Source organism: Phycodurus eques, chromosome 1, assembly GCF_024500275.1.
Source record: "Phycodurus eques isolate BA_2022a chromosome 1, UOR_Pequ_1.1, whole genome shotgun sequence".
Classification (NCBI taxonomy): domain Eukaryota; kingdom Metazoa; phylum Chordata; class Actinopteri; order Syngnathiformes; family Syngnathidae; genus Phycodurus; species Phycodurus eques.
Window position 1 is genome coordinate 22712854 of NC_084525.1, and position 16237 is coordinate 22729090.

The 16237-nt window shown below is 43.6% G+C and overlaps 1 protein-coding gene across 4 annotated transcripts in view; it reads left to right on the forward strand.

The window, feature by feature from the left end:
- Positions 1-716: 716 nt before the first annotated feature.
- hecw2b (HECT, C2 and WW domain containing E3 ubiquitin protein ligase 2b) overlaps positions 717-16237 on the forward strand; it is a 42013-nt gene continuing 26492 nt past the window's right edge. For 2 of the 4 annotated variants that reach the window (XM_061683155.1, XM_061683183.1), the window contains exons 1-9: positions 717-1183; positions 3676-3783; positions 4759-4853; positions 6007-6082; positions 7609-7778; positions 7875-8017; positions 8104-8204; positions 9458-10221; positions 14838-14961. In XM_061683155.1, the coding sequence (XP_061539139.1) occupies positions 802-1183; positions 3676-3783; positions 4759-4853; positions 6007-6082; positions 7609-7778; positions 7875-8017; positions 8104-8204; positions 9458-10221; positions 14838-14961 (1963 nt within the window). In that variant the 5' untranslated portion in view covers positions 717-801. The other 2 variants (XM_061683164.1, XM_061683173.1) reach the window with 2 other exon arrangements.

Below are 16237 nucleotides of genomic sequence, written 5' to 3' on the forward strand. Positions count from 1 at the left end.
CCTGTGAGGCAGTGATATTTAAAGTTAAAAGTCCCAGTCCTGTAATACTATATATCATCACTCATGGAATGACTCTTGTCCAATCAAATTGCTTGGTTGGAATTAACTGTTGTATAATATATGTTTTATGATGGACACCAGAAGTTAGGGAAAATTTACATCAAGCTTTCACAGGCCACTTAAAATGACACGGAAGGGCCAGATATGGACTGTGGACCTTAAGTTAGACACCTGTGCCTTATATAAAAAATGTGATTGATACTAAAATACTCACCAATACTCATTCCTTCTTTTATTCTTCTCTCTTCTTTCTGTACAGGTCTCCATCACCCCCTCTCCCTGGAGTGAAGAGTGATACTGACACGAATCATGTGCAAGTACCTCAGTTATCTGCCCGTGTTATATGGGAGACTTTTGGAAGTTGGGAGAGATGGATGAACAACAAAGAATAACTTGCCTCATTATACCGCGAATAACAAGACATGAAACACTGACGTATTGGAGCCAAAGAAATGAGTGGCGAGGAAATCCAGAAATTTTAAACTGCAACAAGTGCCTTGGAAAGAGCACTTAATTTTCCATAATCACCTGACTCATAATCTGCATCACTTTACCTTATTTATTTTTATTTCCTTCCATTTCTTTTGTATCTTTTTTCAAACCTCCTGGTCCCGTCTTCTTTCCCCCGTTCACCACCCCGCCCCAATCATCTGCTCCCTCCTCACCACCTCCATCATCACTGCCATAATTTTCACGCTCAGCAGCAGCCTCTGCTCCACAGCCTGTGACGCTGTGGTAACCATGGCAACAGCCACCTCGCCGTCCTCCCCCCCGCCATCGCCATCCTCACCGGGAACCAATGGCAGCGCCCGAGAACACCTGATGGCAGTAAGGCGCCGTAACCCTCATGGCCGCCCGTACACGATCGGGCCGGAAAACATCCGCAGCCTGTCCAGCTCTTCATCGCCCGCTTCATCGGTCTTGACGTCGGGGGGCCCGCCGGAGGCGACGGGGGTGGGGCTACAGAGGGCCAACAGTGACACAGATCTTGTGACGTCAGACAGCCGCTCCTCACTAACGGCGTCAACGTACCAGCTTATCCTTGGCCATGGCCACCTCGTCATCTCATGGGACATCAAGGAGGAAGTGGACGCCACAGACTGGATTGGACTGTACCACATTGGTGAGCAAACTTCGATAAGAACCATTAACTTTAGGGGGTCTTAATCTTTCACATAAATGACAGTCAACCCCCGTGTATTTGCAGTTCAGCATTCACAAATCCGCCTATTAACTGATTTTTCACTGAAAACCAGACAAAAGTAGTCATTTGCCACCATCTTGTGGCATCTAGAGGACGTTCCAGTACAGTATAAACGTTTTTTGGGGCAGCATCAATTATTCTCAGAGGTTTCCCTTAAATTTTCACTCTTTGTTATATTGCAGCCATTTGTTAAAATCATTTAAGTTCATTTTTTCGTCATTAATGTACACACAGCACCCCATATTTACAGAAAAAAACAAAATTGATGAAATTTTTGAAGATTTATTAAAAAAGAAAAACTGAAATATCACACAGCCGTAAGTATTCAGACCGTTTGCTGTGTATATTTAACTCGGGTGCTGTCCATTTCTTCTGATCATCCTTGAGATGGTTCTACACCTTCATTCGAGTCCAGCTGTGTTTGATTATACTGATTGGAATTGATTAGGAAAGCCACACACCTGTCTAGAAAAGACCTTACAGCTCACAGTGCATGTCAGAGCAAATGGGAATCATGAGGTCAAAGAAACTGCCTGAAGAGCTCAGAGACAGAATTGTGCAAGGCACAGATCTGGCCAAAATTACAAAAAAAATTATGCTGCACTTAAAGTTCCTAAGAGCACAGTGGCCTCCATAATCCTTAAATGGAAGACATTTGGGATTACCAGACCCTTCCTCGAGCTGGCCGTCCGGCCAAACTGAGCAATTGGGGGAGAATAGCCTTGGTGAGAGCGATAAAGAAGAACCCAAAGATGGCTGAGCTCTAGAGATGTAGTCGGGAGATAGGAGAAAGTTCTAGAAAGTCAACCATCACTGCAGCCCTCCACCAGTCGGGGCTTTAGGGCAGAGTGGCCCGACAGAAGCCTCTCCTCAGTGCAAGACACATGAAAGTCTGCATGGAGTTTGCGAAGAACACCGGAAGGACTCCCAAGATGGTGAGAAATCAGATTCTCTGGTCTGATGAGACCAATATAGAACTTTTTGGCCTTAATTCTAAGCGATATGTGTGGAGAAAACCAGGCACTGCTCATCACCTGTCCAATACAGTCCCAACAGTCAAGGATGGTGGTGACAGCATCATGCTGTGGTGGTGTTTTTCAGGCGCAGGGACAGGACGACTGGTTGCAATCGAAGGAAAGATGAATGCGGCCCAGAACAGGGATATACTGGACAAAGACCTTCTCCCGAGTACTCAAGACCTCAGACTGTGCTGAAGGTTCACCTTCCGACAAGACAATGACCCTAAGCATACAGCTAAAATAACAAAGGAGTGGCTTCAGAACAACTCCGTGACTGTTCTTGAATGGCCCAGCCAGAGCCCTGACTTAAATCCAATTGAGCATTGGAAAGACCTGAAAATGGCTGCCCACCAACGTTCACCATCCAACCTGACAGAACTGGAGTGGATCTGCAAAGAGGAATGGCAGAGGATCCCCAAATCCAGGTGTGAAAAACTTGCATCATTCCCAAAAAGACTCATGGCTGTATTCGCTCAAAAGGGTGCTTCTACTAAATACTGAGCAAAGGGTCTGAATACTTATGGCTGTGTGATATTTCAGTTTTTCTTTTTTAATAAATCTGCAAAAATTTCAACAATTCCGTTTTTTGTGTCAATATGGGGCGCTGTGTGTACATTAATGAGGGGGAAAACATAACTTCAATTATTTTTAGCAAATGGCTGCAATATAGCAAAGAGTGAAAATTTAAGGGGGTCTGAATACTTTCCGTACCCATTGTATATATCAAAATCAGGAAACTGATTCATTTGTGGAGTTATTACACATGTCGAAGTTGGTGTACTGTAGAACAGCGGAGAAAAGTCACATTTGCTAAAATGTCAAGTTGCCTATTCTAGAACCTGGCTTTTCCAAATTCAGATAAGTCACAAAGGCCATAAAGCTGGTCAAAGGTTAGCTCTTCACCCCGCCAAACACTCCAGGGATCTTGGTGGTATTGATCCAGGCAGTAAGGAAAGGGGATGGTTGACTTTGGGATCGCTTCAGGGAATCAGGACCGTCTCCAGCATGCCTGTCCCTCCAGCCCATCGCACGAGAGCACCATCATTCTGTCTGACCTGTGTGTGTTTGTAACCACTGTGACAGTTACACATTTTGGCTGTCGGCTACAAAGCTCTTTATTGATGGGGACCTGACAGATGATAATAAAGTGACTGAGCGTGTGTGCATGCAGGCGGGTCTGCGTGCAGGCATGTGTGTGTGTGTGTACTGTGTAAGGGTATTGAATTATTATTATTGCAAATATCATTGAATTGAAGTTCATTTTTGTTGTGCTTCATGCTTAGTAGAATTCAACAGCTGATGAAAATCGGAGCTAGCAGAGAGAGCTAAAGTAAATGACCTGTAATTGGAGGCGAACACTGCCATTGATACATTTGTGTACGTGATCTCCAGATGAGACATGCGTCGCCAATGTGTGGGACTCCAAGAACCGTGGTGTGAATGGCACACAGCGAGGCCAGATTGTGTGGAAACTGGAGGCGGGGCCCTACTTCATGGACTGTGAGTACCATGTACTGTATAAAAGAGTAGCACAATAAGATCCCAAATCAACTCAACTGAACTGTGTATAGTATAATATTGGTGTTAAGTATTTGTTCATATTTATATCTTGTGGCTTTGTAGACCTTTTCATGATGTTTGTAAACAAATCAGCATCAGGGTACTTCCAGGTGGCAGAAAGTGATTGACTACCGCTTACTTGAACTGAAAAAGTTGGCAAAAAAAACGTTTTTGGGGTAGCACCGCCAGATATACCCCAAAAGGTTTAGATATTTTTGTATTTCCTTCAAAAAGTCAAAATTAATCCAGCTGAACCTGCAGGTGAGGAGGTTAAATCGAGCGGAGGTCGTAATTGGTTGTACAGAGAACATCACACGACTTCCTACTGGAAGAGTAGCCACTTTTAAAGGAATGGACTGAAAAACCATGTTGGGTTTGTGTGAGACTTTTTCTCACAGGTATGGCTTGCCTGTTGCTGTATTTTATGTCAGCTGCGCGCTAGCCATTTCAGCATCAAAAGAGTACATCACTGCCATTAATCCGAGCAACCGAAAAGTCAATTAAATAGCCAGTCCCTCAATGATCATGTTCACTTTATCCGAGTTTCCACCTTGTCTATTTTAGAATCAACTTACCTGTTCAAATGTAAATTATGTCTGTCTTTCCGTCTTGGAACCATAAAACCTTCTTTGCGACTGACGTCACACATTCAGACTACGGCGGTAGAGAAGAAGGTTAAAATCAACGTCCAAACCATTTACCCTGTTTTCTTAATCTTTCTGCCTTGTTCAAATGACATGGAAGATTGTGCTTACTACTGGCGACATCGGAGATTGCCTGAGCTTTTGCCACAGGGACGTATTTGTGAAGTTGTGGTGAAAAGGTCTATATTGTATATCCTCTTTATCTATGCCCTGACCTTGAATCTGCTAATAAAGATGATGGCTTGAATCATTGTGTATTGTTTCTCTGCAGACGAGACTAAGATCTGTTTCAAATACTATCATGGTGTGAGTGGAGCACTAAGAGCAACAACACCTTGCATCACTGTCAAGAACCCCGGCGTGACGGTATAGCTGTTTTGTCTTACTAGTTCTCTGATGTCGTTCTAATAGTGTTACTATGTTGGGTGGTACTGGCACTATTGCTTTGGATGCTACAATATCCACCCCTCTTCTGCTTATCCGGGGTTGGGTCGTGCGTGCAGCACCCTAAGCTCTGTCCAACACTTCTGGGGGAAGTGTTCCCAGGCAAGCCGAGATTGCTTTGTTTTTGTTGTATACTGAAGAGGGTTTCAGATCCAATTGAATATGAGACAAAAGTTCATAATTCCAGCTTTTATTTCATGGTATTTACATTAGGTGTGTTAAACAACTCAGGTGGAAGTGTAAGGTCTTAGACTGGCTAAGTCAAATCACCGGACCGTAACCCAATAGAATATGCATTTTACCTTCTGAAGAGGAGAATGAAGGGAGATACCCCCAGAAACAAACAAGAAATGAAAGAGGCTGCATTAAAGGCCCGTAAAAACAATTCAAATGAAGAATGCAACTGTCTGGGGTAGTCAATGGGTCGCAGGCTTGATGCAGTTATTGCAAGTAAGGGTTATGCCACCAAATGTTAAATGTGATTCACTTGAAATCTATTTAATCATGTCTGTTCCAATACTTTTGCTCACTTGAAAAGTGGGTGGCTTCAAACAAAAGGTGCTCTGTCCTGAGTTGTTTCACACATCTAGTTAAGTGTGTCTTAACTTTGGTAAAATAAATGACTAGTCACCTCAGTGGAACATTTGGAATAAGATAATGTGCAAAGGAGGCTTTCACGATGTGTATCAGTCTGACGTACTCCATCCAGCTTCGAGCCTAAACCTACACCGCGCGACACTTCAGTCAAGTCAATAAAATACGTCTATGCCAACATTGAGGCAGCCGACAAGTTAAACGGTGGGTTGCACTCTTGCACTGATGGTTTTTAAGCATTTATTTTAGTCTTCAAACCAACGTAAGAGCTGATTACAGGAAAAAATCTTAACATTGAGCTAAAACTTCACCAAAGGTCAAACTAGCAACTTTACATCACAGTGCAATATAGTGTCCCGGTCAGTAAATTAGCGAAAATTCCGCCTGCCGATATACCAGTGGAGGAAGATGGAAGCTCCGGAGCCACGGATTGCTGACCTCTGGTCTTAACACTAGTTTCCTGTTATTTCTCTCTCCCCAGGTGGGCACTGAGGGTCAAACTGAGGGCCAATCGGGGGCGGAGCTCTGTCGCAAACTGGTCAGCTTCACCCTATCAGGTGAAAGGACTCATTTCAGCAGAGAAAAGGCCCCTGTAAATACAGTAGTGCCTTGAGATACAAGTGACCTTCCAAGTGACTTTAATTACTTGTGCTGGAATCACTTATAACAACACAGGTTATATTAATATATCAACTCACAGGTTCTTACAGGTGTTTAGACACTAAAAAAGAATCCCACCGCACCACTCGACAGTAGCACTGCCTAAAGCCCTTTTCTGTCCGGCTGCATTTTCAATAAACATCAGAATAATAAAAAATAAATACAAATAAACAGAGGGAAATATTTAAAACAGTTATGCTGTTGCACAGCATAACTGTTCCAGCACAAAAGCATACAGATCCACCATTCTGCAAGGCCATACAGATGAACAGGACAGGTTTAAAAAAATATATAAATAAATGAAAAGTTAAAAAAAGGGGATACAAGTGACCTGAGCTTTTCAAAATTCAAGTCTTCGTTAGGCCGATTTATTGCTTTGACTTGCCAGTGCAAACCTGCGATATGAGTTCTATATCGTGACAGTGAACTCAACTCGCTCCACAATAAGCAGCAGTGTGGCAGATATTGAACAATTCAAATGATTAAATGTCATTCCCAGTTGAAATTTACTGCCAGACTAACAAAGATAATTTTACATTGCATATCTTTGCCTTAAAATACCCCCACTAGCATAATGCTAACACATAATGGTAAAACACCATAGATGAGCGAATGAATCGCATCGATGGTTGCAATGTTATAACCTTTAGCCCTTAGTGACCCTTACGTTATGTGTATTTTAGTGGTCTTAAGGAAGAAAATAGACAGGCTCTTGATAGTGTTGTAAGTAAGTCATATTTGGATATTTTTTTACTTTCAATCCCTCAAACATTTCAGCAGGTTCAGACCTATCTATAGATATAAAGTTTAAAATATATTTTAAAATTGTGTATGCTTTTGTTGGAAAATAAAAGCAGCATTGTGTTATGACAAAAACTTCCCAAAAAATTTTCAAAGTGGAATATTTGACAAGGTAGTTAGAGCCTTGAGTAAGTCAATAAGTTAGAGAGAGCAGACTGTGATGGTTTGGACACGTCGAGAGGAGAGATAGTGAGTATATTGGTAGAAGGATGATGATGATGGAGATGCCAGGCAAGAGAGTTAGAGGAAGACCAAAGAGGAGGTTGATGGATGTCGTGAGGGCAGACATGAGGGCAGTTGGTGTTAGAGATGAGGATGCAGGAGATAGGCTTACATGGAAAAAGATGACACGTTGTGGCGACCCCTAACGGGAAAAGCTGAAAGGAAAAGAAGATTATTTTCTTTATAAAGTAAAACATTATAGTGCAATGTTCCCTATTAAAAACATAAAAAAACAGGTTAATGGCAATCCATTCATTTCAACGGGTGGAGAGAAGAGGAGTTGAGATGAGTGTTTGGAGTTAGGAGTGTGGTCAGGGAACGTAATAAACTCGTATCTCAAGGCGCCACTCTACAGTACATGCAAATGAAAAGAGTGCGAAGTGTGCATTGTCTGCTGCAGACATCCGGGCGGTGAGCCTGAAGAAGGGCATGTTCTTCAACCCGGACCCTTACCTGAAGATGTCCATCCAGCCAGGGAAGAGGACCGGCCTCCCTAAGTTCACCCACCACGGCCAGGAGAGGCGAACCTCTATTATCGCCAATACCACCAACCCTGTGTGGCACGGAGAGGTTGGCGACTTGATGCACCGTCGCGCCCACTGGCCAGTTCTGATGGCGCTGTAGTGGCAATAGGTATTTTGATGTTACCCCCATGTTGTCCTGTAGAAATACACCTTTGTGGCCCTGATGAGTGACGTGATGGAGATTGAAGTGAAAGATAAATTTGCCAAGAGCCGTCCAATCATCAAGCGCTTTCTGGGCCAGCTGACCGTACCCATGCAGAGACTTCTGGAGGGTCCCACAGCGGAGTGAGTCCATACACAGTATGTGTGTGTAAACTAAGTGTTATCTGTTCATTTTTTAAAATTAAATCCGGCTCTTTGTGTATATACAGCCAACACCCGACTAGCTACAGCTTGTGTCGCCGCCTCCCGACAGATCACGTTAGTGGGCAGCTGCAGTTCAGGGTGGACATCACCTCCACTGGACATGAAGGTGTGCGCTGATTTCCTACTGTGTCATGTGATGTCATTGTTATTGACAAATTCAGCTAGAAGATGAAGAAGCCACCGACTGTACATCCACATTTTTTAAAAGATTTTTGCTTCAGTAACTGAGACATTAAGCATAATACAAAAAGGGCTCTCCAGTAATCTGCATATTAATAGTTTAAACCGTACATGTACCATAAAGTATGATCCCATAACAGTTTCATATAATTTACACCATTACACATCCATCCATTTTCTGTACAGTTTATCCTCACTAGGGTTAAGGGTATGCTGGCGCCTATTCCAGCTGACTCTGGGCGAGAAGCAGGGTACAGCCTGACGCCTAAACTGGTTGCCTGCCAATAATAGGGCACATATACATAAACAAACAACCAATCAGTCTTCAGTTAACCTACCATGCATGATTTGGGAATGTGGGAGGAAACCAGAGTACCCATAGAAACCCACACAGGTACAGGGAGAACACACAAACTCCACACAGAAAGTTTGGAGCCTGGATTAGAACCCAAGACTTCTGAACATCATTTCTCTTGAAATAAAATTGCATCTGAAGTCCACATGGACACACACATGCTGCAAAGACTCTGTGTAACTTCCACTCACAACCCAGGCTTAACCTAGCCCTCCCCGTCATACAAAGCTTGTCGCATAGTTGAGATGTATCACTTCAACATACTTCCTTAACGCCAATAACTATTTTGCTTCGGCATCTTGAGGCATTTAAGAGATCATTTGGTGTTTGAGGCATTAAGAGATCATTTGGTGTGCCCTTGGAAATTATCTATTTTTATGTCATCGGTCGGACAATTATTTCCTGCAAATAATGTATTTTTGTTAATCTATTTATGCACGCAACATATCGTGACCAGCAGAACAATTAAATGCTCTTTCACCAGATGTCAGAAGGTACATAACCTGTGCATCCAGTTTTTGTGACATGTTTGGTGGTGTGCCGTGAGATATTTTTCTCATGTAAAATATATGCATCGGCTCAATAAAGGTTGGCAAACAGTAGTAGTCTTATGGTGTTTCAGGGAGCGCACAAAAATGTGTATGGGGGTTTTTTGTTTTTTTTGTTTTTTGGTAAACAGCTAGTGATAGGTTCCACAGAAAAAAACAGGACAAGGTGAATTCTTGAATATTGTTGTATTATTGTATTGTACTCAAATGATGGTTCACACCTATCTCCTATTGGTCATAAAACTAACAAGCCTGTGTTCTAAAAATCCTCTCCAGATGTAACAGGAACAATCTTGGGCAGCACCGTGAACAGTGACCCTGGGAGTCCCTCTGACGATGAAGACCTCCCGCACCCTTCCTTGTCTTCTCACATCGCATGCGGCGCTTCCCTCACAGGCTCAGACGAAAGCCCCCTGTTCGTCAACGGTGCTTGTTACTATGGCAACAGCAGCACATGGCAGGAGGATACTAACCAGGTGGCTGCGGGCGGACACACCCACAGGCAGGTGTCCCTTAATGACTACTTGGACGCCATTGAGGCCTCTGGGAGCCCCGCGGAGCAACTTCCAGCAGGGCCATCGCCAAGACTCCGCTCCAGCTTTCCAACGGACACACGCCTCAATGCAATGCTCCACATAGACTCCGACGAGGACGACGAGAGTGTGGGGCAGCGCGGTAAACAGCAGGAGACAAGGTTGCAGAGGACAACAGACGTCGACATTTCCGGTGGGAACGAGGGCTCCAGATGTGAGCACACCGGAACAGAAAGCTCTCCTGTCTCTGAGTCAGCTCAGGCCGAAGGTTCAGGTAGTGCGGCAAAGCTGCAAACGGATGAGGGGACGCAGATGATCGTCATTGCAGATGGTGCTGGAGCATCAGCACGTGTTGGTGATGAAATGGAAGCCAGTGGATCTCCTCGGGCTTCACAAATAGAGTCTTCAAGCGATTGCATGTGCAACGAGCAAAGTTCAAGGATGAACACCAACCAGGACACAGCCTGCAGTTCTTCATATAGCTGCGGCCCACTTTCACCCATTCAGGTAAGATGCTATATTTGTCAACATGGATTCCGAGTCAGACAAACAGATGTGTTTTGCTAGTTGAACTTGGCTTGCTATGACGAACCAATCAGAAATCGGAAAAACAATGTTATTTTGGGCCAGTTGACTAGCCCACTGAGGCAAATTTGAAATCTGATTGGTTAAAGAATATATAGTTTAATTTACATCAGATGGCACCAATGATTCTGAAGGCCCTGGGTAGATTAGATTAACATGGCAGCACATGGTCTGAAATCTGATTGTTCAAAACATCCATGTACTACTACTATTTCTTCTTTTCCTTTCAGCTTGTCACTTTAGGGGTCACCACATCCTTTTCCATGTAATCTATCACTCAAAGGAGTGATTAAGAGGCTGTCCTCTATGATGCAGATTGCTTTCCTTTGTACTGTGTGAATGTACAGGTCAGAGATAAGAGCTTGAGAAGTGCCAATACTTTTTACTGCTTGTTTAACGAACCTGGCAAGTTTCTTCTTCTTTTCCTTTCAGCTTGTCCCTTTAGGGGTCGTCACAGCGCGTCATCCTTTTCCATATAAGCCTATCTCCCGCATCCACCTCTTGAACACCAACTGCCCTCATGTCTTCTCTCACGACATCCATCAACCTGCTCTTTGGTCTTCCTCTAGCTCTCTAGCCTGGCAGCTCCATCCTCATCATCCTTCTACCAATATACTCACTATTTCAACTCTTGACGTGTCCAAACCATTGAAGTCTGCTCTCTCTACCTTTGTCTCCAAAACATCGAACCTTGGCTGTCCCTCTGATGAGCTCATTTCTAATTTAGGCCAACCTGGTCACTCCGAGAGCGAACCTCAACATCCTCATTTCCGCCACCAAGACACAATGTAGCTCCTTGTGACCTTCTCTGTACTTTTCCATCAACATCCTCAAGGCAAATAATGCATCTGTGGTACTCTTTCTAGGCATGAAACCATACTGTTGCTCGCAAATACTCACTTCTGTCCTGAGTCTAGCCTCCACTACTCTTTCACATAACTTCATTGTGTGGCTCATCAATTGTATTCCTCTATAGTTCCTACAGGTCTGCACATCACCCTTGTCCTTAAAACAAGCCAGCACACTTTTCCTCCATTCCTCAGGCATCTTCTCACGCGCTAGAATTCTATTGAACAAGCTGGTCAAAAACTCCACAGCCACCTCTCCTAGATGCTTCCATACCTCCACAGCAATGTCATCAGGACCAACTGCCTTTCCATTTTTCATCCTCTTTTATGCCTTTCTAACTTCCCCCTTACTAATCATTGCTACTTCCTGGTCCACCACACTCGCCTCTTCTACTCTCCCTTCTCTCTCATTTTCCTCATTCATCAACTCCTCGAAGTATTCTTTCCATCTATCTAGCACATTACTGGCACCAGTCAACATATTTCCATCTCTATCCTTAATCACCCTAACCTGCTGCACATCCTTCCCATCTATATCCCTCTGTGTGGCCAACCTGTATAGATCCTTTTCTCCTTCTTTAGTGTCCAACCTGGCGTACATGTCATCATATGCCTCTTGTTTGGCCTTTGCCACGTCTACCTTTGCCCTATGTCGCATCTCAATGTATTCCTTTCGCCTCTCCTCGGTCCTCTCAGTGTCCCACTTCTTCTTAGCTAACCTTTTTCCTTGTATGATTTCCTGTACTGTGACGTTCCACCACCAAGTCTCCTTCTCTCCTTTCCTGCCAGAAGATACACCAAGTACTCTCCTGCCTGCCTCTCTGATCACCTTGGCTGCAGTGGTCCATTCTTCTGGAAGCTCCTCCTGTCCGCCGAGAGCCTGTCTCACCTCTTCCTGAAAAGATGCACAACAGTCGTCCTGTCTCAGCTTCCACCACATGATTCTCTGTTCTGCCTTTGTCTTCCTAATCTTCCTCCCCACCACCAGAGTCATCTTACACACCACCATCCTATGATGTGTAGCCACACTCTCCTCTACCACTACCTTACAGTTGGTAACCTCCTTCAGATTACATCGTCTGATGTAAACCACCTGTGTGCTTCTACCTCCACTCTTGTAGGTCACTCTATGTTCCTGCTTCTTCTGGAAAAAAGTGTTCAGTACAGCCATTTGCATCCTTTTGTGCAAAGTCTACCACCATCTATCACTCCAAGTTCCTTTCCTAGATGCCATACTTACTCATCACTTCTTCATCACCCATATTTCCTTCACCGACATGTCCATTACAATCTGCACCAATCACGACACTCTCTCTGTCTGGGATGCTCAGAACTGCTTCGTCTAGCTCCTTCCAGAATTGCTCTTTCACCTCTAGGTCACATCCTACCTGTGGAGGATAGCCACTAATCACATTACACATAACACCCTCAAGTATCAGCCTCATCACTCGATCTGATACTCTTTTCACCTCCAAGACATTCTTAGCCAACTTTTCTTTTAAAATAACCCCGACTCCATTTATCTTCCCATCGTCACCATGGTGAAATAATTTAAACCCTGCCCCTAAACTTCTAGCCTTACTGCCTGTCCACATGGTCTCCTGGACACACAATTTATCAACCTTTCTTCTAATCATTGTGTCAACCAACCCTCAAGATTTTCCTTTCATAGTCCCAACATTCGAAGTCCCCACCTTCAGTTCTAGGCTCTGTGCTTTCCTCTTCTCTTTCCGCCGAAGAACCTGCTTTCCACCTCTACTTCTTCGACTTCGACCCACAGTAGCTGAATTTCCACCGGCGCCCTGCAGGTTGACGGCGCCGGTGGCGGACGTTGTTAACGACCGATCCGGTATGGAATTCTTTGTATGAACGCTCATATTTGTTTGGCAAGGTTTTAAGACGGATGCCCTTCCTGACGCAACCCTCTGTATTTATCCGAGCTTGGGACCGGCCTACAGTTTGCACTGGCTTGTGCCCCCCATAGGGCATCCATATACACGTACTGGAAACAGTGCAGCCAAGAAAAGTGCTACAGACTGAAGAGAATACTGTTGGGAATAAAGTAATACAATTTTACTGAACAAAAATTTGAGTTTAGGTTCTAATCATAGATTAGTACTTCTAATAATCTTTAGGCCAGGAAAGAAGACCTTGCTGTCCCTGATCTTTCACCACAGTTAAAAATCTGTAAAAAAGGCACTAATTAGCAGAGGTGGGAGTAAGTCACATATGTGCAAGTCACAAGCAAGTCTCAAGTCATAACCTTCAAGTCTCAAGCAAGTTCCAAGTCACTGTAGGGAAGAATTAAGCAAGACAAATCGAGTCGCCACTAAATTTCAAGCAAGTCAAGTCAAGTCATACAATCTTGCTCCAGTCACAACATATATTGGAGTAGTGGTTACAAAATGTTTCGTTTTTTCCACATTTCCCCCCCCCCCCCCTCCCATAATTCATAACACTAAAAAGGTATTCACACCTTATTAAAGTTAAATGAACAACAACTGAGATTATGATTGATTGAATCTATTGCATTTAATTGTTTTAAAGTTGTATTTCAAACTCTGCTTAGTAGTTTGTGGTGACAGCCTTCTAACTCCTATGGTTCTTAAAATAACACCATGAAACAAAAGCCAAGACTGTTTCTGTTGGTCAAATATAATTAGATGTCTACCTAATGGGCTAATGGAGAATGAAAGAGATTTGTAATTAAGGGAATAATACATGACATAAAAATGTTGCCATCCTTAAAAAAAAAATGTGAACAAAATCTGCAGTCCTCCTGTGTCCTCTAATTAAATCATTCAGTCGGGTTTGTTTATTTATTTAGAAGCACTGACTCTGGACAATTGACAATTGTCATGAGATTAAAGGTTATGTTTCATGTGCTGCGGTCTCAATTTTAAAAACATAGTGCAGACAGCTTTATCATAGAGACAGATGCCATTTTAATGGTAACACTTCAGTAAACAGGTTCAATTTGTACTGTACTTACAGTACAAATGGAAGGCACTTTTGTTAATGACTTTTTTATCGCCGTGTTCGTAATGCAAAGTGATCCGATACATCAGACCTATAACACACCTGGCATCTTCTAGCACTGACTCTTTCGTCATGCCCGCAACATCTCCACACCTTTTTTTTTTTTTTTCCAACTCTCCACAACTGACTGCGACCAAATGCCGCTTCACTTCTTCTGCATTCAACGGTTGGCATTATATTTTAGGAGCTACTTTCTGCTCTAGAGTGCGCACCGCCTCGCCTCATTAGTAAATAAGACCGAGGAAAAAAAAGGGAGCGTTTTGCATGCCTATGAACCGAAACAAAAGGTTCGGCAATTATCGTAAACCGTCCCACCCCTAGTTTTGTTACTTAATCTTTTACTTTTAATCGTCCAAAATCATCTATGAAACTTAATGTTTGACCAGCTAGCTAAACTGTTAAATTAGCTTCCCTGTCTTTGTGAATTTGTAGTGTCGGATGAAGTTCGACGTCGTTGTTGTGTCTGTAATGCGCTAGTTGCAAACCATGCAGTTTGCCATGCTCTTTTTTCAGACTTCATCAACAAAATAATTGAATCAAAATGTTGCTATCTTTGGAGCTCCTTCCATCGTTGTCATGCAGGTGGCTAAGTGTGCAACAATGCAGACTGTAAAAACTTTTCATTCATCAAGCTTCTGCCTTTTGTTACAGGAGGTGGAGACGAGGGCGGAAGTGGCTCCTAGGGCAGAGGAGGAAGGGGCGGAGTTATCATGCAGCAACAGCTTGGCGACTACTGCTATGACGACTGGTAGCGACATTGGAACCTTTGATGCAGGTGTGCGGTACCTCTGGCTGCAATCAAATAATTGATCACCTAGAGTTTTGTTAATCACGCAGACTATGATTGGACTCATATTTGCGTCAACGTGGTTTAATTGAGTTGAAGGAGTGTTCACCAGTGATTCCCTAACCACTGTGTCGCAAGAGATCATTAGGTGTGCTGCAGGAAAATTTATAATTTCACTCAATTGGTCCCAAAATTATTATTTATGTACCACAAATAATGTGCTGTTTCTTGTTCATCTGTCTATGCAAGCGACGTATATCTCACTGTTGAACAATGAAATGCTCTTCCAGTAAATCAGTGGTTCTCAAACTAAGTACCACCAAGTACAGTGGAACTTTGATAAAAACGGACCCTGATATGACGGTTATCTGATAAAACGGACCTTCGGGACTGAACAATGTCCAAAAATAGCTTCCACTTGTCACTTAAAATTTTGTTGACAGTCTGTTAGTTCCAGAATTGGCCGCTGTTGTTTACTGGTGCTGTGGGGCAATGCAGGCAGAGAATGGGACTGAGGTATTTCCAGGTCACATATATACAATATACTGTATCTAGATCCAATTCCGCCGGCACGGTGGGCGACTGGTTAGAGCGTCAGCCTCACAGTGCTGAGGACCCAGGTTCAATCCCCGGCCTCGCCTGTGTGGAGTTTGCATGTTCTCCTGGAACGTTCGTGGGTTTTCTCCGGGCACTCCGGTTTCCTCCCACATCCCAAAAACATGCATGAATTGGAGAACTCTAAATTGCCCATAGGTGTGACTGTGACTGTGGGTGCGATTGGTTGTTTGTATGTGCCCTGCGATTGGCTGGCAACCAGTTCAGGGTGTACCCCACCTCCAGCCCTATAACAGCTGGGATAGGCTGCAGCACGGCCGCGACCCTAGTGAGGAGAAGCGGCTCAGAAAATCGATGGATGGATGGATAGATCCAATTCCAAAAGATGTCCCTCCGTGCCTACGTGGCAGCATTGTTGAATGTGGGGCATTGATGTGGTGGCCATGTGACGATGGTTCTATCGTCTATTGTACATAGAGCGGTCCACAGAGAGAGAGAGTGGCATGGCTGCAGTGTTAACTCTGAACATGCTATTTTTTAGCCTTTACACGATCAGGATTTTTGGGGCCAATCACCGATCAGCAAGTTTAAAAAAAACAATAACCGATCCGATCACAAGATGGATCAACGTCTCTATTTACATGACATTTATTGTCTATACTTGTGTACTGTATACTGAGTACTGTATCTTCAAACGTATTCTTTAGCA